This window comes from Quercus robur, chromosome 1 (genome assembly GCF_932294415.1).
Source record: "Quercus robur chromosome 1, dhQueRobu3.1, whole genome shotgun sequence".
NCBI lineage: Eukaryota > Viridiplantae > Streptophyta > Magnoliopsida > Fagales > Fagaceae > Quercus > Quercus robur.
The window spans coordinates 8,375,084-8,396,189 of NC_065534.1; the positions used below are offsets into that span (position 1 = coordinate 8,375,084).

General features: G+C 35.3%; 2 protein-coding genes across 2 annotated transcripts in view; both read left to right on the forward strand.

Moving 5' to 3' along the window:
* The first annotated feature begins 1,758 nt into the window (after window positions 1–1,758).
* LOC126718975 (la-related protein 1A) lies at window positions 1,759–19,124 on the forward strand. The gene is made up of 14 exons (XM_050421415.1): window positions 1,759–2,345; window positions 5,192–5,726; window positions 5,833–5,998; window positions 6,915–7,005; window positions 7,214–7,285; window positions 8,406–8,950; window positions 10,881–10,950; window positions 13,326–13,430; window positions 13,516–13,856; window positions 14,087–14,227; window positions 14,324–14,387; window positions 14,806–14,951; window positions 15,288–15,392; window positions 18,556–19,124. The coding sequence occupies exons 1-14, from the start codon at window positions 2,100–2,102 to the stop codon at window positions 18,704–18,706; spliced, it is 2,778 nt and encodes a 925-aa protein (XP_050277372.1). The 5' UTR covers window positions 1,759–2,099; the 3' UTR covers window positions 18,707–19,124.
* LOC126719002 (la-related protein 1A-like) overlaps window positions 9,806–21,106 on the forward strand; it is a 71,472-nt gene continuing 60,171 nt past the window's right edge. Inside the window, exon 1 of the mRNA XM_050421476.1 lies at window positions 9,806–9,929. The gene's annotated coding sequence lies outside the window, so the exon portion shown is untranslated. The remainder of the gene's footprint in view (window positions 9,930–21,106) is intronic.

The window sequence follows — 21,106 nt, forward strand, 5'->3', positions numbered from 1 at the left end:
ACCATAGACTGGTTGATACACATCAAAATTCACTGGAATTCTGGTCGACGTGAAATATGGGAGGTTTTCTATATTGGGCCATTCGGTCGAAAGGGAACAAATCCGACAACCGGTTTGGTGACAAGAGCCCATGACTTATTTGCACTTGTAGGCTGCTATGACCCGCTACGTGCAGGTTGCATGGCCAGCATGCAGTCATGGCCTACCACACTTGTGGTTAGCCATGGCTGCTATTACTAGTGAGTCACATAGGTAACACCTCCCAATTCCCATGGCTGGCAGCTATGGGTTGTTACCATTGTTTTAAAAGAAAGATGTTTAAGGTTTTAAGGTTGAATCCTCTGATGATGTAATAATCAACCATTATGACTAGAAAAATTCATTTTTATAGGAAAAATATAACTAATAAAGAGTAAATAACGCCCAATTTATTTAGAAAAAAAAACTTAACATAACCAAGCATGAATAAAAACTAAGGCTACGTTTGGTTTGAGTGAAAATATGGAGGATAGAAAATAGAAGAGAGAAAATAGGAAAGATTTTGAGTGGAAGGAGCGTTCAGTTGGAGTGATTTTGGGAGAAAGAAAATGGTGGGATTTAGCTGTTTTCTTCCCTAGCCCACCATTTTTTAATCCACTTAGATTTGAGAAAAAAATAAGGAGGAAAAGTAGTTTGGTGAAAATGACTTATCTACCCCCTCTCTTCCCCCAAAGGAAAGGAAATTCAATGTTAAAACACAATTTTCCTTTTTTTTTTTTCCTCTGCTATGTTCAAACTTTTTTTTGGGTGAAACATTGAACCTTCTTTCTTTTTTTATTTTTTTTTTCTGGAATCTTTACTACTCACGTTTAAACTCTTTTTTTTTTCTTTTCTTTTTCTGAGATTTTTCTCCTTACTTTGAACCATTTTTTCTTTATAAAATATTTATATAAAAAAGTTATGTAATAGCCTAATAGGGATATGAGAGTAAATTTATAGAAACTCTATTTTTTATTCCTCCACTTTTCCAACTTCCAATCAAACACGTATGAGAAAAATTAAAATATCTTCTATCTCTCCACTTTTTCATCCTCTACCCATTTTCTATTCTCCCAACCAAATGATCCTTAAAGTAGGCCAATTCTCAAATCCTTGTAACCCTTAACCAAATAAGCCAATACTCATAAATAAACAAGTTAATGTACGTTCATAACCAAACATGTTTAATCAATGTCCAACTCTTTTAGTGGTGACAAGAACACATAGCTTCATTTAGCAGTACAACACAAACAATTTCATCCTCACAAATAATTACATTCAATGTAGTTATGAATTGATATTTAATTTGTGAACATATTGTAATACACCTACGAAATTTTATACCTAATTTCTACCCATTAACAAGGATTTAGTACTTTCTCAAAAAAAAAAACAAGGATTTAGTATTTTTATCCACATTATTGTTTTATTTTTATTTTTTATAACATTAATTTTATCCACTTAAAGGAAATGTGACAAAAGAACCAATTTGGTAATTTCCTCAAGTTTAAGGTTGAAAATTTCAAATTAAAAGATAAGTTTTATATTTATTTATTTATTTTAGAATGAAAAGATAAGATAAGATAAGCATTAGTTAATAAATAAATAAAAAAACCCCAAAACTTGCATTGGCTGCTTCCAAACCCAACTACTTTAGGTATCAGTTAAAAACAACAATAATTCGTGGTGTGGTAATAGGAATAACCAATAAGCCCTGGCATATAAAAGGGAAGCCAAAACCTTGTGCCTCCGCCTTTTCCACAGTTTCGCACCTCTCTGCAACTGTCAAAATCTTTTCTGTCCTTCTCTCTCTTTCACTCACTCTCTCTCTCTCACACACGCTCACACTGTCCGAAAAAAAAAAAACCCTAATCTCTCTCTCTCTCTCTCAACATGTGCGCGCTCTCACACACTGTAAAACTCGGTCTCGCTGCTGCTGATGGTGATGATGAGAGACTGAGTTGCCATTAAATTAAAGGTTTTGCTCATTTGCTTTATATATAATCGTAGCTGCTGCGAGTGAGAGAAGTTTTGGTGGGAGTTTTTTTTTTTTTTTGGTTCTGGGTTCGATCGGAGGAGTGATGGTGATGGCGGAGAATGATCAGGAAACGAGTGCGACCATATCGAAGTCCAAGTCAGCGTGGAAGACTCCGGCGGCGGCGGTGGCGATGAATGGCGACGATGCTCCTCCTCCTTCTCCTGTAATGATTGGTGCCTCGCCTGATTCTTGGCCAGCTCTTTCCGATGCGGCCGCGGTGGCGGCGGCGGCTGGAGGAGCAGCCTCAAAGCCTGCTACGGTGGCTTCTCCACCTCCTCCACCTTTGCAGGTTTCCCCCAATTCCCTCTTACTATGGTGTTATTACTTATTGATCAGAAAAAAAAAGAGGACTTGCTATGTGTAATGGATGAATTAGTTAATTTTTTCTTGTATGAAAAATGTACTTTGAAAAAAAAATCTCATTTTGCGTGAAATATTATTGATTTGAAATGCTTAATTGCAACTTGTCTGTAGTTCTTGAGCTATTGGTAGTGAAAAAAGCTGATTATTTTATTTGTGTTTTTTATTGATAAGTTCACATGCACCCAATGGGTTTTTGGACCCATGATCTCAAGGAAGGAAGTGCTGTCCTTTCTCTCTAATGTGGGGAAGAAGACAGCCCCCACCACCCATAGTAAAATGTTGACATGTCGGTGTAATAGTGCCAATCCTTTGTTAGTGGTTTTTAAGAGATATAGACGAAGTGTTTGTGTTTTCATGGTTTATATGGTTTAGGGTTTAATATGTCAAAATTATAAAGTCAGGGTTAATACTTCCAGATCCTAGAAAAGTGGGAGCTTTGTGAATTGGGCGTGACCTTTTTGGTGTGTTGGATGTAGTCTTGGTAAAACTAATACTAAATTTATTTCGAATTGTTACAATAACCAATTAAGTAGTGGGTAGTATTTACAGAGGGGATTAACACAGTAGGTAGATTGAGGGACTTGGCCATATCAGCTGTCCATGTGGGATGACATGTTCTAACACTCGTGCCACTTCATTATGGCCATGGGTGACCACATCATCATTCCTTGTATCATAATACTTCTTCAAAGAGACCTTCTCACCAACCCAGAAAGTTCGCCAATTCTAAGCTTCCCTATAATGCATTTCCAAAAAAGGGCTTTTTAATTTTTTTTTTTTTTTTTGCTTGGGGTTAAATTCTCCTACATCAGTTTTCCCCAGGTTAGAGAAGCTCATTCTCGAGATTGGCTTCAATTTTCCACGATCTATTGAAGTCATGAATAATATTTGCCGTCACTTCTTTCTTTTTTGTCTTAAGTACATAAAAAAATAGCTGGTTAGACTTAACATGCTAATAAAAGCTTATGCATGACAAGCTTGGGAACCTTTCTTCAATTTGTAACATGAAAAATCATGGATAATGAATTATAAATTTATAATTGCTGGGAACCATATTGCTTTCCTCTAAAAATGGGCTCAACCTCATCTTTGCATTTTTATCTTTATTTTTATAAAAATAATGATTCCTATGTTTCAACATTATGCCAATAGAAAATATTATTAACACTTCTTTCCAAGTGAAAGTGTCAATCTTTGTTTTCGATTATAGTTGAACACTAGTGGGTATACGAGTTGAACATTCTATGTTCAAAAGAACACTCTTACAATTTGCATTGAGCACTTGATGTGTATCACTCTCTTGAATAGTTTCTTTGATAAAGTATTGAAATACTTACCTCTAAGCCATTATCATCAACGTGGACATCATAGATAAGTAGAATGACACAACTTCTTTTCAAAATGTTCTTCCTTCAATTCAACACATCAATTAATAATCCAATCTGTTTTGTGCCACATGTTCTATGCCAGCATCATGGAATAGGTTTTCTTCTTATATCATGATTCTCATCCTCAAGACCATCTTTTGATATTTCCTAAAGTTTGCGGTTGCCTTCCAAAATCTCCATATGGGCTTGTGCTAGTCCCCATGGTAAAGACCTTGTACAACTCATGACAAATCTTCAATTATACGCCTCATCTCAGTCATCTCTATCAGCTGGCCCTGATTTCCTCTATCCCACCTCCTTTACCATGATCAACCATAGCTTAAAGTTGCAACTTTTGACTTTATTCTTGATCTTAGGTTGTTTTGTTTAAATCTTTGTATGATTGGATATATCATTGGTTTGGGTTCTTGTAAAGCTTAGTTTTTCTTTCAATGAAGCATTATTTACTTATTGAAAAAAAGCATTGGGTTCATTTTCTTTTACTTCTTTCTTAGATATGATTGACATTTGTACTTTGAGAGCTTGATTGTACAGGTCCTTATCATTAACTATTGAGGTTTACACTAAATCTAAAATACACTCATTAAAACATTTGGTGGTCATTTTCAGGAATATATCTGAACATGTTCTTGTAAATGGCTCAAAAAACTACTTTCACATTTTTCTTTCTTAGTTCCTGAGAAGCAAAGCATTTTTGAAATTTCCATCAGAAAGGCGATACAATTCAACTGTTCTTCACTTTTCTACTCTGTCCTTCTCCCTCTACTCCTCTCTCTAGTCTTCTTTATTAGTTATTGCACCCTCGAAAAAATAGTGAAAATTTTATGGCCTTTTTTTTAATAAGTAATAAAAATATATTGAAAAAAGAAGAAAGGTGTCACCTGAGTATACAGGAAGTATAACATGGCTTTTGAAAATCAATTGTTGTTATTGTTCATATAGGATTTGAATTATTTCTTGAAAACACATGCTATGTGCTTTTTTTGATCACTCATATGATAGAATATTTAGGATATGTTGTAATGGCATTAATGTTTCCTGCTTTGTTTTGGTTGATCCTTGATCAGTCTGATACTTAATAAAAATAAAATGTAACAGAAACAGCCTAAAGATATATATATATATATATATATATATTTATATATATTCTTTTTAAATATTATTCTGTCAATTTTCTTTGCTTGCATACATATGATTTTAACGCATTTTAGGGCTGCAGATAAGTTTTTTTTTTAATATAATATGTTTAATCAGGAATGGGTAATATGGAGTAGCAAAACTTAGTATGTTTATGAAGGTTGCTTCTATTAATTTTTTGTTCTTTTTAATTGCATGAAAATTTAAATGTATATATCTGACTGTAGCTATGTTTGTATATGTCTAGGCATCAGTTGGGCAGCATAAGTCACATGGATCTGGAAATTTTAATCCTTCACATAAAAACTCATCATCTCGTCATCAAAAATCAGGCTCTAAACGCAACCCAAGTGGTGCTCATCCTTTTCCTATACCACTACCTTACCATCAACCACCAATGCCACCTGTTTTTCATACTATGGTTCCTCCACCTCACATTGGGTATGCATACCCTCCTGGTCCAGGACGTTTCCCAACCGTTGAAACTCATTTGGTGAAGTCTGGATGTGAGACACCCCCTCAATCTCTTGTTCCACCAGGTCATGGCGTTGATGCTAGTCGAAATGTTCAGCCTCCACCCAATGCCTATGCTGTCAATTTTTCTAATAGAAGACCAATCATGCAAGAACCTGGTGGCCATTTTAATCATGCCTGGCACCATCAACGAGCATTAAATCCTAGAGACAACATCCCAATGCAACAGGGTATTGGACCAAGGGCTTTTGGAGGGCCTCCATTCTTTGGTCCAGCTCCAGGGTTCATGGTTGGTTCTAGCTTCTATGGTAATCCTATGATCTCATTGCAATGTGCTTTCATTTAGAAAACCAATATTTACTTTACTTACTTACTCCGCTTCACTGTCCAAAGTAATTTGTCTGTTATATACAGGGCCTGCACCTATATGCTATGTTCCTGTTGCAGCTCCAGGCTCTATTAGGGGACCTCATCCTCCGCGCTTTATTCAATATCCTATTAATCCAGGGGCTCCTGTGGTATCCCAAGAGACAGTAGCTTTGAGGACTAATATAGTGAAACAAATCGACTATTATTTCAGGTAAGTCCTTTGAGAATAGTTGCTCCTGGGCATGAGCATAATTGCTTCGCCTGTTAGGGGTGAATGCCCCTACTTGGATTACCTGGCAACTGATTCTGGTGGGTGGGGTTAGTTGCTTGTAGGTTTTACTTGCTAGAGGCAAGTCCAAAGGGCTCTTCTTTAGAAAAGTCCTCTATGTGATAAAAAAAAAAGAGTCATTTGGGAATAAAGGTTTGTTCATTTATATTTTCACTTTTGTATTGGCAGCAAGAATTCTATACCATCCCCCATGCAGCCTACAGATTCCATTTTAACTGTGCAGTGATAGTATTTGCATTTGCATCTTTAATGCAATATTTATTAAAAAAACAATAAAAAATGAAAAAAAGTGTTTAATGTATTGTTAGCCTTGAAGTTTCTTTTTCTCATTGGTGCACAAGCCTTTTCAATTTTGGCTGGATTTGGATATCCCATGGACATTGAATGGCTTTGGTGTCTCTAATTGCTAAAGAATGTTTAGGTTTTTAAAAATGAGGCCATTTATCATATGAGAGTCATCACCACACATTGTAGAATCTGATCTGTAAGTGTTGTAATCGGACTGCCTAAATATTTTCCACATTTATGATTGATCTTTGTACTTCTGGATGTTCTATTAAATGTGAGTCATTCAATGGTTAACCAAAATGTGTCCCTGGATTTATTTGCGATTTAATTACTACAGAAAATATGACTTTGGATCTCTGTGTTAAGTGGCCATTCAATAATTTTTGTTGATTTGTGGTGCCCCTTAAGCACATGTCCTGTTTCCGGGGTGGTGGTCTTTCTAGTTTTTTAATAAAATATTTACTTATCAAAAAAATAAAAGAAAGAATCTGTTTGTATGATATAGACTGCTTGTTGTGTCTGTTGACATTATAACCTTTTCTTTTGGCAGTGATGAAAATCTGCAGAATGACCAGTACCTAATTTCCCGTATGGATGATCAGGGATGGGTTCCAATATCCATCATTGCTGACTTTAAAAGGGTACATTTTCTTGCAATTCTTTGTTCCAATTATTTTAGAATGCCATGAATTATATATGGTGGTGCTTTACTGCTTATGCAGGTCTGTGCTAGTTTATTCAGTATTTCCATAGTGTATAGTTAGTTTGTGAGATTTACTAAAAACGGGTTCCCTTGTTATTTTGCTTGAATTGATGGCAAATCTCACTTTTTTTTAATGTATTAAGCAGGTTAGGAAGATGAGCACAGATATACCATTTATCCTTGATGCACTGCAGACATCTAGTACTGTTCAAGTGCAGGTAGATTTTCTTCACTATTTGGTATTGTTTCTCTTAATCATTCTGTTTCTTACTGCATTTATGCTGGAAATTTTGGAGCCATAAAATTTTCTAAATTGGGGTAGAGTTTAAATTTAAGAATCAGGTTTCTAATTCACATTTTAATGGACTTTTTTTTTACTCTTTTTAAATTTAAGTGAGTTTTTTGTTGGTCATAGAGTATGATCTCCTTGACTTTCACAAGATCTTCCTGATTTGTCTGAAGCTGACTCGAAAGAATATTTTTGTAAAGGCTAAATCTTCCTAATATTTTTTGCTGAATTTGCAGTTGAAGTTTAATCTCCTAGATGATAGATCTATGCTAACCTTCCTATGATTGGAGACTTGGACTGTCTTGTTCCAATTTATGATTTAGGCTAATTTTATTTGTCTAATGATGTCTGAGGATTGCATGGGAAAGGATGTCACTGTGAACATGAGAAAAATTTCTGCAGCATTCCTTTTTGCAACGGTCATTGACATCTGTTTTGAAGTTTAGAAAGGCTACTTACAAATGTCAGTAATGCGAAAGTAGTTCATTAAATAAAGCCATAGTAGGGTAGATGGTGCTAATTGGTTATTTTTTTCAAAGATTAATGGGATTTTCAAAAGTAATGTTGATCAAAACTTGCTTTCCAATTTGGACTTTTTTCACTATTTTTCTTCAAGTGAATTTAACAAGATCATATTTCTCTCCAAATCCTATAAGAAGTTTTTTTTTTTTTAAAATTGCATGTTGCATTGGCCTTCTCCTTTGATAGAATTTTGTGAGTATTAATCAGTGGTGATGGTTATTCAAATGGGAAAAATGTTTAGGGGATATCCTGTTAGTTTTAACAAGAGTTGGAGGGGACATTAATTTTTATGAATTACTGATATGAATTGTTCCCATCTTCATAACCTTTGGACATAATGTATGGTGCTTTTGATAAAATTTGGGGGTATTGCTTCTATGCTGTTGGAGCAACCAGCGCATATGAAGAAAAAACATTTAGGGCTGCTGAAACAGTTGGGGGATATTTTGACAACTGATTGGGTTATCTCTATTGCTTTGATACTTTGCTCCAGTGGCCTTCACTTATCATTGTTGCTGATTCTGTAGGGTGACAAGATACGGAAACGTGATAATTGGTTGAAGTGGATTCCATCTTCTAAAGAGAATTCATTGTCATCGCAAGCTCAGACTCCCCAGGGCCAATCTATGGAGAAGGATATTGATTCCTTTGTGAATGGTGATGCCATCGAGAATAATGTGGGCAACAACTCTGAAGAAAATGTTGAATTTCCATCAAATGGTGGAAGTTTGGTGGAGCACTTACCGCCAAATAGAGAAACTCCAGTCATACCACTTATTAGTGACACAGAACGTGACGACATGAGTGCTATTGTTAATGGTGGAAAACAAGCATTAGGCTGTGGAAGGGTCAAATTCTCAGATCGTGGCACCAGTTATAGTCCACTAAACCGAGACCACTCACAAAGAGAGGAGCATACAGAATTTTCTGTTGATGGGACTGAACGCAGGGAAATGTCATCAGATATGGCTGGTGACTTGTCAAACGATTTTGCAAGCACATTTATGCTTGACGAAGAGATAGAGCTCGAACAGAAGACAATAAAGAATGATGATCTTTTTTCTGCTAGAAGGTACTATATGCGTTTGTTTTTGCTTAATGTACTTCACCTGGAAGTTACAACATGCTTTTGTATGTGCATGATCTTTATTTTGCATTTCATAGTATACAATGATCTTTTTTCAAAGTTAGAATTATCTGTAGTGTGACTTTGTTCTGTCAAGAAATTTTCTTTGGGTGGTTTGGGGTTTGTAATTTTACGCCTTCATGAATTACATTCATTTAATTGAAAGCATGCAAGGCCATGTAGGTATTTCTTAACTTTGCAGGCACATTAAGGATAAAGATAATTTGAAAGAAAAAAAAAAAAAAAAACTTCTGATAGAATTTATGTTGAGGTTACTTTGTTGAATATTTGATGCAGCAAACTTTGCTGGGTGCTGTAAAACTGCAAATGGAACAGTTTGTAAATTGTGGACTGAGGTTTTCTTGCTTATGAACATGAGAGAGGCCTTTGGTTGCAGAAGCGATAATTATTTCATTGTTATTTACTCAATCGTTATTTAAATTTTTTTGATAAAATTATATTGTTTATACAATTATACATTTTTTTTATACCTTGAATAGTTAAAAATAGGAAATACAATATAGTTCCAATATGATTTCTCCCAAAGGGCCTTGTTAAAAGTTATGCATGTAGGCTTATTTGTTTATTTTTGGTTACAAGGAGTATTGAATCAGAGTTTTTTTTGCCAATATTTATATTGGGTTTGGAAGTCTCACAAACTTTGTTGGACTATCATGCCATTCATTTGTTTACCTATGCATGCATTTTGTGCCTCAATTAATTTGAGTTGGGAACGCGTAGTGGATTCTGATACGGAGGCTGAAAACACAATTTCCATTCTGTTTTGGTTTTGAGAACAAGGTTTCAAGTATAGAAGTCAGTGCTGTCTGAACCGCTTGCATATCGTACAACTACTCTCATGACTGCCATCTACAATTGACTCTCTTTCTCAATGGCAAGGCAAGGACAAAATTTAGAACTGCAGGTATCACCTCAATGTTTGGTTTAATGTTCACTGAATTGGGGACTTCTCAAACAAAGGATAGGGGGAGGGTGGTGGGTTGGGGAGTGGTCTTCTATTGGCAATTGACTTTGACTGCGATTTGATGCTTAGCCACAAGGTGATGACAAGATTTGTCGAATAAAGAGAGATGACTTTCCAAACAAAAGGGGGCTATTCTCTGCAATATTTTTGGATTGTTTAATAAATTATAGAAAAAAATAAAAACCTATAATATAATCTAAAATTTATTTGTTTCCAACATGGGGTTTAAATTAAACAAGTGGATGCTCCGTGATTACCTGGTCCGAGGAAGGAAAAGGTTAGTTTTAAATTGGGGTATTTAATGAAAGTATTGCCCACTGGGCTACTGTGTTATAGCTAATTGTGAGAACTTGGCAACTAACAAATTGTTTGGATGGAGGGAGATGGCCCTTTCCTTTATTCTCCCCCCCCCCCCCCCCCCCCCCCCCCCTCCCATCCACACAGACATATACTTACAAATCTTCCTCCATTCCAAACAGACCTTCAAAGAAAGAACTTCTTTTGGTAGGTGACCAATACTTACAAATTTAATACACACACTTTTGAAATAATGAATACACAACAATATATATATACCAGTACTAACTGGTAGCGAAATATATCATTCCCTTGATTAAACCAGAAATGTTTACCTATTCAAAGTGGAATTTTAAGCATTTCTTTGCATCATTCATTATATTTGGTTTGGATATATGCCTTTTGAACTGTATTTATTGGCTTATTTTGTTTGTGTTTTCCTTCAGTATTTAGGGTTTTATTTATTTATTTTTCCTGATTGTGTGATTATGGAATACACTCTGATGACTGTTTTCTGACTCATGTTAATGTGCTTAACTATGTATGTGGTTACTAACTGTATATTGCATTTCTTATTGACTTTATCGACTAAAGGATTGATGAGGAAGACGATGAGATGGTTGACAATGATCAGGACGTTCAGAGACTTGTAATTGTCACCCAGGTACAGCCATTGAGTAATATATTATTGTCATTGTGATATCCTGGTGAATGTCAGGTATTTCACTTATTAATGTTCTTAAAGATTCAGTTATTGTTTCTCTTTCATTTGATTGTCCTCTAATTTCATGCTTAATTCATAAAAAATGTTGAAAATGGAATTTTAATGCATACAGTGTTTAAAATCCCAATTAGCCATAAAATATTAGGATATCAAAGGACCTAAAATTGGTGGGCCTTTGGTTGGTAAAGGTGAGGATCTTAGGGTTTATGATGATGGAAACTAGGGTTTGTAGGATGGTTCAGTTTTTATTTTTTATTGTTTAAAAGTTGGTGGAGGTTGAGTTAATCATTGCAAGAAATTTTGCAATTGGGATGTTATGATTTTGGGCTGAATGGCTAGGGTGATGGGTTACTAAGTTGTACTTAGGAAAAAGTCAAGCTTTAAACAGATATAACTGAGAGAATAAGCTGGCTTACTTTATAAGATAAGTTGAAACAAACGAGCTCAAGTTCACTATATGACTTGGGCGATGGGTTCAGCTTGTGCCAGTTTTTGTTTTTTCAAAATCTGGCTACTTCTTTCTCCTTAGTTGTTTAGATTCATATTATAATTGGGGCTTATAATGATCAATTGATTTCCATGATGTCACCTTTGGCGAAAATGGTCTAGAGTTCTTAGTCCTGATGTTTTTTTTTTTTTTTTGTGCACATCATTAAATTCTATGAGTTGGGGAGGCACTTGTATCAGTGTATGGCACAAGTGGATGCTTTATGTCATCTTCAGATTGAACAAATTAGATGGTCAGTTATTCCGAGTATTATGACCTATCTTAACTATTCAATTACATCATAAATTCTTGAAAAATATTCTTTGTTAACTAATGAAGTGGAGGCCTCTGATAGCTGCCTATCTGCAATGGTTTAACCTAGTAAAAGCCCACCTGGGATGATAACTTGGTCATGTTCAAATGCAAGTTTCTTCACAAGTTTTCTTAGTGCTTTATGTAAATAGATCCCTGAAGATGTATCCTTGAGTACTGAAGGACTTTAGAGCTTTTTTGAGTTCTTCCACAATTTTTTAGAAATGAGAATTAGTGCAAGTCTTCTGCAAAACACTTCTTGGTTCTGCTCCTGGAAAGTTGAAGCCTTCTTGTGAGGGTTTGTATTTGTGTTATTACAATTTGAAAGATAAAAATCTGATCTCAAATAAGGAAGAAACAAATTGGAAGTTACAAATTTACAATTGTTGCCTTGCAGGGTGCTAACAAAAAACTTTTCCTTGGTATGAACTGATTTCTTTTAACCTTTCTCACTTTTCCTGTTAGTTATAACTAAAATCCACTTCTATTAACCCTTTTGTTTTGGGCATTCGAATATTACATAACAAAGAGAAGATGTAAAATGCTTCAACACTTGTTTCTTTTTGGTAGAAAATCTTGTGACTTTGCTAAATACAGTAATGGCCTTTAGACCAAATATCATCTCCTCCCATTATAAGCAGATGGAGGTGGCGGTCATGTGCTTGTGAGTTGTATATGTAATAATAATAGGCTAAATACTGCTCTCATGTTGCCTTTTGCAAGTTTCACTTTGAACATCCTCTGCTTTGAGTTAGATGTAGCAGCTGATAACTCTTACTGTCCTCTGATTCCTCTTTTTCTTTATTTTTTGAATGCCTTAAAATTTGTAGCAGCTGGTTCCCTGCTAGTCTTTTATCGTTGTCCTTTCAAGGATCTCAGAAGTTGTTCTGTCCTTTACCAGACTGCAATAAGGCATATATTTTCCTGTAAATAAGGGTGTGCATTCCACCCACCAACCCAAAAAAACCAAACCGACCCAACTTATGCCTTGTTTTTGGTTTTTTTTTTTTTAAAGCTTGGGGTGGGTCGTGTTTGGGTTGACAAAATTTTCAACCCAAATAACCTGACCTAACCTATGATAGTGATAGTTTTTTAGCATGTATGACTCAAGCCAATCCTATGGGTTCGTTTGGTTTTTAGAACTACAATGGGTTGAGTCAAGTTGTAGATTTCTCAACCTGAGGTGGTTGGATTGGGTTGGAAAAGACTCCAAACCCAACCCAACCCATTCCATGCACACCCCTATATCAAAGGGAAAGAGCTATGTCTTGTAACTTTTCTGTGTTTTGAATGGTAATTTGACTAATTTTGTTAATTGCAATTTCTGTTTTCTCTTTCCTGTCTTTTATAACTTTGTTTTTGTCTATTGCGGTTTTGTTACTCTTTTTTCCCCCACTTGTTTTTGTATGTGTACACCCGTGCTTGTATTTGATCGTCTGTGATCAAGATTTTGTTGTATTATTGGGTTGTTAATTTGTTGAAATTTTTGACTTATTATCCTTCATCTCCTGTGCAGAATAGCAGGACAAGTCAAGAAACTAAAGGTCGTGGTAAAGAGTCCAAATCCATTTCCAATGAGCTAGCTTCTGCAATAAATGATGGTCTTTACTTCTATGAGCAGGTTGAAGTGCCCATTGTTCTTTAGGCACTAATTTAAGTTTCTTATCTCTTTAGCAAAATTGTTTAAAATTGATCATTATTGGCAGGAACTGAAAACTAAGCGATCTAGTCGTAGAAAGAATAGCTCTAGTTTTGAGAATAAAGATGGAAACTCAAAATTTCCAAGCAGTGCTTTCGGAGTCTCCAACCCAAAGGCTAGTGATAATTTTGCTGGAAGTGTTGTCCTTGAGGAGTCTGGAAATGCTAATTCTAGAAGGAAGCAACATAAAGGCCTTCCCAGGCAGCTGTCCTCCCATAAACAACGATTTTTCTCCAGTAACTTCAGAAATCATGGAACTTCCCGAAACTCTAATGGAATCATATCGGAAAGTCCACCTAGTAATTCGGTTGGATTTTTCTTTAGTTCTACACCTCCTGAAAATTATGGGTCAGTTTGGTGTGATTGTTGCCTGTGTTGCTCTTACAATGAATTATTTGTTAGCTTAGGTAGCTTTTGGCTATATTTAGTAATATTTTATTGCTTTTGAGAGCTCTCCAAGTAATTATTGGTTTCAAAGCAGTATATTACTCTGAATATGCCAAGTTAATGATGACTAAGTTCAACTGGATTATTTGTTTCCCACTAGGCTAATTGAAATCTGAATCTCAATTTTACAGCCCTAGGACTTCAAAGTTGAGTGGTTCACCACATGGGATTTTATCTGGGAGTCCACCAGTGGGTTCCATGCCAAAGTCATTTCCACCATTTCAGCATCCAAGCCATCAGCTTCTAGAAGAAAATGGGTTTAAACAACAGAAGTAAGTGATGGGCATTGCTTGAATTTCTATGTTTGTGGGAGAGAGAGGGGGAGAGCTTGAGTTAATGTTCTTTCACATGATTGCTCATTCTGTTAGGTACCTGAAGTTCTATAAGCGGTGCCTGAGTGACAGAAAGAAGTTGGGAATTGGTTGCAGTGAGGTGGAATTCATCTCTTAAACTTCTTTTAAAACTTGTTATATCAAAAGAGGGAATAAATAAATAGCAAATTCATATTTTTTCTTAATGTTTAACATCCTGTCATAAAATCCCTTGAATTAATCACATTAGTTTCTTTAGGCCTATCCAAAAGAAGAAAGCCATAATGTCCGTCTTTGGTGCTGTTGTTGGTTTCTCTTTGAAAGAAAAAAATATGGGATAATTTATTTAGAAACATGTAGGGTTTTAAAAACATGTTGATCAATTCTTCTCTCTTTTTGTGTATTTTGTTAATATTTTCTTTTCGTGTTATTCAGGTACTTAACCGTTTGAAAAGAAATGAATACACTTTACCGGTTAATTTTTAAATTAATTACTTCATTTATTCTTAATGTACAGCTGCCTGTTTCTTTAAATGCAGGAAATGAATACACTTTACCGGTTTTGGTCATATTTTCTTAGAGACTTGTTTGTCCCTTCTATGTATAATGAGTTCAGAAAATTTGCACTGGAAGATGCTGCTGCTAATTATTACTATGGAATGGAGTGCCTTTTCAGGTTCTACAGGTATTTTCTTTACAGTAATAATATGTTTTGTTGCTGATTATGTTCTAAATTATGCCTTTTCAGGTTCTACAGGTATTTTCTTTACAGTAATATATGTTTTGTTGCTGATTATGTTCTAAATTATCATCTTCTTGAAATATGAGAAGCCTAATCTTGAAATGTAGAACCACCTAAAGAAGTTTTCAGCTTTGATTTGGCACATAATTTTTCCAAAGACTATTTTTGCCCATCTACTAAGATAGGAACATTTGTTCCCATTCCTTATTATGTATGTTATTGTTTATATATATATATATATATATATATTATTTGTTTTGATTATTCGTTTTCTTTCAGTTATGGTTTGGAGAAGGAGTTTAGAGAGGACCTGTATCAGGACTTTGAACAGCTTACGCTTGACTTCTACCACAAAGGCAATCTTTATGGCCTCGAAAAATATTGGTAACGAACTTGCACTTGTTTTTATGTTATCTGAATGTTTAGAATGGATGCTCCAAAGTCTGAGATGAGCATGCTTATTTCATTGTTTAATATGAAGAAGTTTGTTTTTATATTTGGTTTTGTATGGTGTAGAGAATCAAATAGCAATCAATGCTAATATAGAGAAAGAAGGTTTCTGGGTTTGGAGAAAAGTACATAGAAAATTTTTATATAAATAAAATTTGACTGTAAAGTAATTTAATGTGATGAAAATTTTAATAATTCTTAACGGATATTTGCATTAGTTGAAAACTTTTGAATTTGAAGATTGGCTATTCAACATTGTTTTATAAATTAAAGTTTGGCTAAAATACAAGTTTTAGTCTCTAAGTTAGGTGCATTGTCATTTTCATCCCTTAAAGTTTTATTTTTGTCATGCTCCTGGGCATGAGCATAAACTACTTAGGCCGTCAGGAGCGAATGCCCATTACTCGGCAATTGGTTTTGGTAGTAGAACTAGTTGCTCGTAGGTTTTACTAGCTAGAGGTGAGTCCAAAGGGCTCTTCTATAAAAAGGTCAAATTCAAAATTAAAAAGGAAATCTCGTTTAAAATTTGAAAGGAAATTTAGAAGAAAGTCTGAAATAATTAAAAATAATTTTGGTTGTATGCCTTGCGTCAGTTGTGCTATCAATGTGGGAGAAAGAACCTCCAATAGCTGGCTCTCAGTGTGGTGCCCATGTAAGGTATTAGACCACCAAAGATCAAAAGAAGAATTCTAAATTCCCGTAGCAGTGCCCCTAGAAATTTTGAGGGAATACCGGGGAGAATTCCACTTTTTGAGGACTGAAGTCTAATGAGCAATTAAAAGTTGAATATTTCTCACAATTTTTCTAGTAAAGAAGTGTTCACTGTAAAGGACACGTAAACACACAAGGAGTATGATGCAGGACAGCCTAAATTCAAGGTTAGTGGCTCTATTAGATCACAAAAGATCAAAATAAGAATTTTAGATTCCTGTAGCATCCGCCCTAGAAAATTTTAGGGAACTGGGGAGAATCACCCTTACTGGATTGAAGTCTAATGAGCAATTTAAAGGTGAATATGTCTCACAAATTTCCTAGTAAAGAAGTGTTCACTGTAAAGGACAAGTAATGAGTGATGACGCTTAAGGAGTGTGATGCAGGACATCCTAGGGATCTCAAAGTTAAAGGCACTTCAAAGCTAACATTCTCAGATGCACGCTATGTGGTCCCTAGACAAAATAACTCGATATTGCCAACGTTGAATGTGACACACAACATAAACTGAGACCTCCTTCTGTGGATAAATCAGTTGCAAAGGAGCAATATTAGTATGTTTAGACATTTGTAAGGATACTATGGGGGAGATTAGCCGAAGAATTAGCCTTGTAGGAAAAGTTCCTTTTAGTAGGAACATTTCCTGGAAATTGCATTTTTTCGTACTTAATAAAGTACCTGTACCATTGTTGCTAGTTTGTAAACTAGGTTTATAGGGGATGATGTGGTAGGTAGCTCAGAGGAACATGAGATGGGGAATTAGCAAGGGAGCAGATGTAACCTTAATAACTTTGTTTAGGAAATGGACCAGCCAAGCTTGTAATGAGATATCTTCCTTTGGAAGAATAGTAATTACATTAATGGTTTGATTTAGGAACCTACCATGTCACTAATGCTAGTGTGGCAACACTGCTATGTCAAGCTAATGCTGCTGCTGTTATGTTGCTGCTGATTTTATGTTGTGCTACTATGCTGGTAAGTGTATTTCTGTACTAAAGGTGTCAGCCGCTGCTATGTAAAGTGTTGTGACTTGTCATGCAGGAGCTACTATGCAAGTTCTGTGAATGCAAGGGTCTGCAATTGTGTAAATGTTGCAGTTTAGTTAGTAGCAGATATTAAGGAAGTGTACTAGGTAATTCTATGGCACGTATGCAGGCTGTGATGTGGTGGGAAATGTGTGCTAAGGCTGAATTAAGTTGGCTATAACTTGGCTAATTGCCCATGTGCCTATCCATCGTGCATGCGATCAATTAGAAGTCTGTTAGAAGTAAGGAGGCTATTAACCAACCATCAGTATGGCTGTTAGGATATTTTGGTGTTGTGTACTCAAGTAGCTTAGTGATATATAAGCTGCAATGGCTTGGCAGAGGCATTAATGAAAATAAGCACTTTCTTAGTCTCTCAATCTCTTGATTCTCTCGTCCTTCTCTAATTTCCCTTCACTCTTAAGAAGGCTTCTGACAAGTTCTTAACATTTGACAAGGTTCAAATTTAACTTGGTACATCTCACAGCTTCTAACAGCCCCTTTACTTGTAATCAGTCCCACTCCCCAAAAAGAAAGCGCCTTGCTTGAAAAACTCAAAAGCAGTAACAGCATTTGAGCATTCACACCAGGCTCAATGGTGTTTTAGCTGGATTGATCCCAAAAAATTCTCTTTTTCTATTTTAGTGACCTCATTTTTCAGATACACCTACATTAGGCCGAATACTCTCTACCCCAAATATCATAAAAATATCTATTTAATTCTATATTTATTGTTTTCTTTCTCTCTATCTCCAACCACTGTAGTACATCAAGCTGCTAGCTCCAAATCCGAGCTTTGTTCACTGTTGCTCTATTGCTCATCGGCTAACTCAGGCCGCTCGGTCTCTTATCTGCTGTGTGAGAGAGAGAAACCAGTATAAACTTTTTTTGTTGATGAACAGTAGTTCAATAAGTGTATAAATTATTTGGACAAAATGTTGAGCCTGATGCAAGAGGGTTTTAGGTTACTCTAGTCATATTTTTGTTGAAACGGTGTTTGGTTGAGCCTGCTACTTATGCTCTTAGGAAGTATAATCTCTGAGGTTTCTTGCTTCAATGGCTATGGACACTTAAGTTTTGAGACGAAGCTTGAAGCTTCCTGCAATTTTAAAGGGTTTTTCATCTCTTTTGTGTCTTGTTTAATTTATTGGTTAGTGTTACCATAATTGAGTTGCTGTATTGGACACAAATGGAAATAGAGACAGGTACTGCTGGACATTACTGATTTGTAATAGTCTCTTTAGTGTTTATATAATTAGAATGCAATAATTTATGCGTTAGCATGTGCACCATAGTTTCTTCTGACCCCAAACTCAGAAGCTGTTGTATTTATAATTTGAGCGTGTGTATGTTTGTGGCAGGGCATTCCATCATTACGGCGGGCAACGTGACCGGAAAGAGCCCCTAAAGAGACATCCAGAATTGGATAGGTTACTCAGGGAAGAATATTGTAGCTTGGGGGACTTTCGTGCTAAAGAGAAGGCCAATGCTGTGAAAGAAGAGAGTCATTAGCTAGCACTTGCACCAATCATATGCCTTAGTGGCATTGAAGCATCACTGTCCCAGTTTTGGAATAGAATTCTTTCAACTTGACAAGGGAGTTGGAGTTAGCAGCCTATTTTTGGTTTGGAAATGAAGAAAAGATGGTTGTCATATATTGTATGTTTGATTGAGGCCGCTGACTGCAGAGTTTTTCTTTTGTTTAAGGTTTTTTTTTTTTGGCTCCTGGGTATACATGCATTTTTGGGGTTGTATGCAAAGCTTGGAGAGGTGCCTGTGCTTTTTCTCTACACAAATCTCTTCTCTGGATTGTAACTTGTACAGAAACGGAAAAGGAAAAAAACTGAAAAAAAGAAGGCTGTAGTTTAGACATTTGTCAAAATTGAAGAATAAGATATTTGAGAATTTAATTTATAATCCTTTTCTTTTTCTTGAGGTATTTAATTTATAAGCCTATTAGTAGTAGCTTAGACATGTTACATTTCCCCCCCCCTACTCCGCTCCCCCCCCAAAAAAAAAAAAAAAAAACCCTCTATGCAGACAACTGTCCCTAATGAGATTTGGATCCACTTCAAAATTAATAACTATTTGTGGCTTGGTTTTTTTTTTTTTTAATAGTTTGTGGTTTGGTTTTATAATAACTAGTTGTAATTTTTTTTTTAATAGTTTGTGGTTTGGTTTTATAATAACTAGTTGTAAATCTATGAGTGTGAGAATAAATAATTATTTTGTAATATAATATATTTTCTCTTTAAAAATTAAACAATTTCTATTTGGTTCAATTAATTCTATTTCGGTCCAATTTGGTCTATTCGGTCAATATTGGTCTCCTTTGGTTCATTTTGGACTAATTGTGCCTTTAATTGATTATTTTTATAGGTTGTTTTTTTAAGTTTAGTTCAAAAATTCATTTTTTTTCTTTAATTTTTGGGTTGAAAAGTATGAAGTTTTTATTTTTTATATTTGGGCTAAACTCTTTAGTTTTAAGTTAAAGAAATACAAATAAAATAGACATTAGAAATAAGAAATGTGAGCTCTAAAAATGATAAATATTCAAAAATCCTATTCTCTCTGCATTGGTTATATTCGGTCCTATTCGCTCTGCTTTGGTTCTATTCAGTCCACTTTGGTCATATTTGGTCCGCATTGGCCCTATTCTGTTCACTTCATTCCTATTCGTTCCATTTTGTTCACTTTGGTCCACTTCAATTGGATCATTTGGTCCACTTTAGTTCTATTCGGTCCATTCTATTCATTTTGGTTCTATTCAGTCCACATTGGTTATATTCTGTCCACTTCGATCCTATTCAGTCCAATTTGGTCATATTCGGTCCTATATGTTCTTATTTGGTTCATTATGTCCACTTTGTCCTAATCTGTCCATTTGTTCTTATTCGGTCCTATTCAATCCACGTCGGTCCTATTCGGTTCACATTGGTTCATTGTCTTATTCGATCCACTTCGGTCCTATATTGTCCAATTTGGTCCACCTTGTTCCCATTTGGTCCTATTTTGTGCATTCGGTCCATTATGTTCCATTTGATCCATTTGTGTCCACTTTGGTCCATTCGAATCACTTCAGTCCAATTCGGTCCATTTTGGTCCACTTTAGTCCATTTTTGTGCACTTATATATAGCAAAAAAACATGTTTGGATTAAGAGCACCTATTTTAAATGCAAATTTATTCAAAAAAAAAAAAGATCTCAAACTTGTAATATCTAAAATCTTAAGCATAATATTTATTATTGCTACACTTTTGTTGAGCCATATTAATGTAGCATTTCAGTTCGCTTCGGTTTGACTAAATTTAAGTGAAAGTCGTTCTAAACATGAAGACTATGAATATACAAATCTAATATTTAGGGTAGTTACTCATTTGTTTTAATGTCATTACTTTTAAATGAATTGCATAAAGTTGATTACGATGGTGTCTAAAAATAAACCAACTCCATATTCGTCCATAGTGGTCGTCCAGAGAAGGAATCACAGGAAATGAGCAATTTGTCCTTCGTCCACAGAGATCTTTGTACGAGTTCGTCATGTCCATTCTACCGCTTTGGGACAACCTTCCGTCCAGCATTGCTTAGGATGAGCTCAACAACAGTTGTAGAATAAAGGAACATAAAAGATAACCGCCATGGTAGTTATGAAGGTGTACTCTAAACTTTCCGGACTCCGTAAAGGTAGGGGAAGTTATTCAATGGATAATCATTTCCTAAACCTATAAAAGCACGAATCTCTGACAATCAAAGGTAAGTGTTTTTCCAGACACAATTCCCATAAGTTTGGAATTCTTTGTTTCGGAAGAAAAGACTAACTTTATCATCGGAGGATTTGTGATCGGTCAACCCTGGTCTCCTCTGATCTTTTGTTTTTTTTTTTTTTGTTTGTTTTTTTTGTTTGTTTGTTTG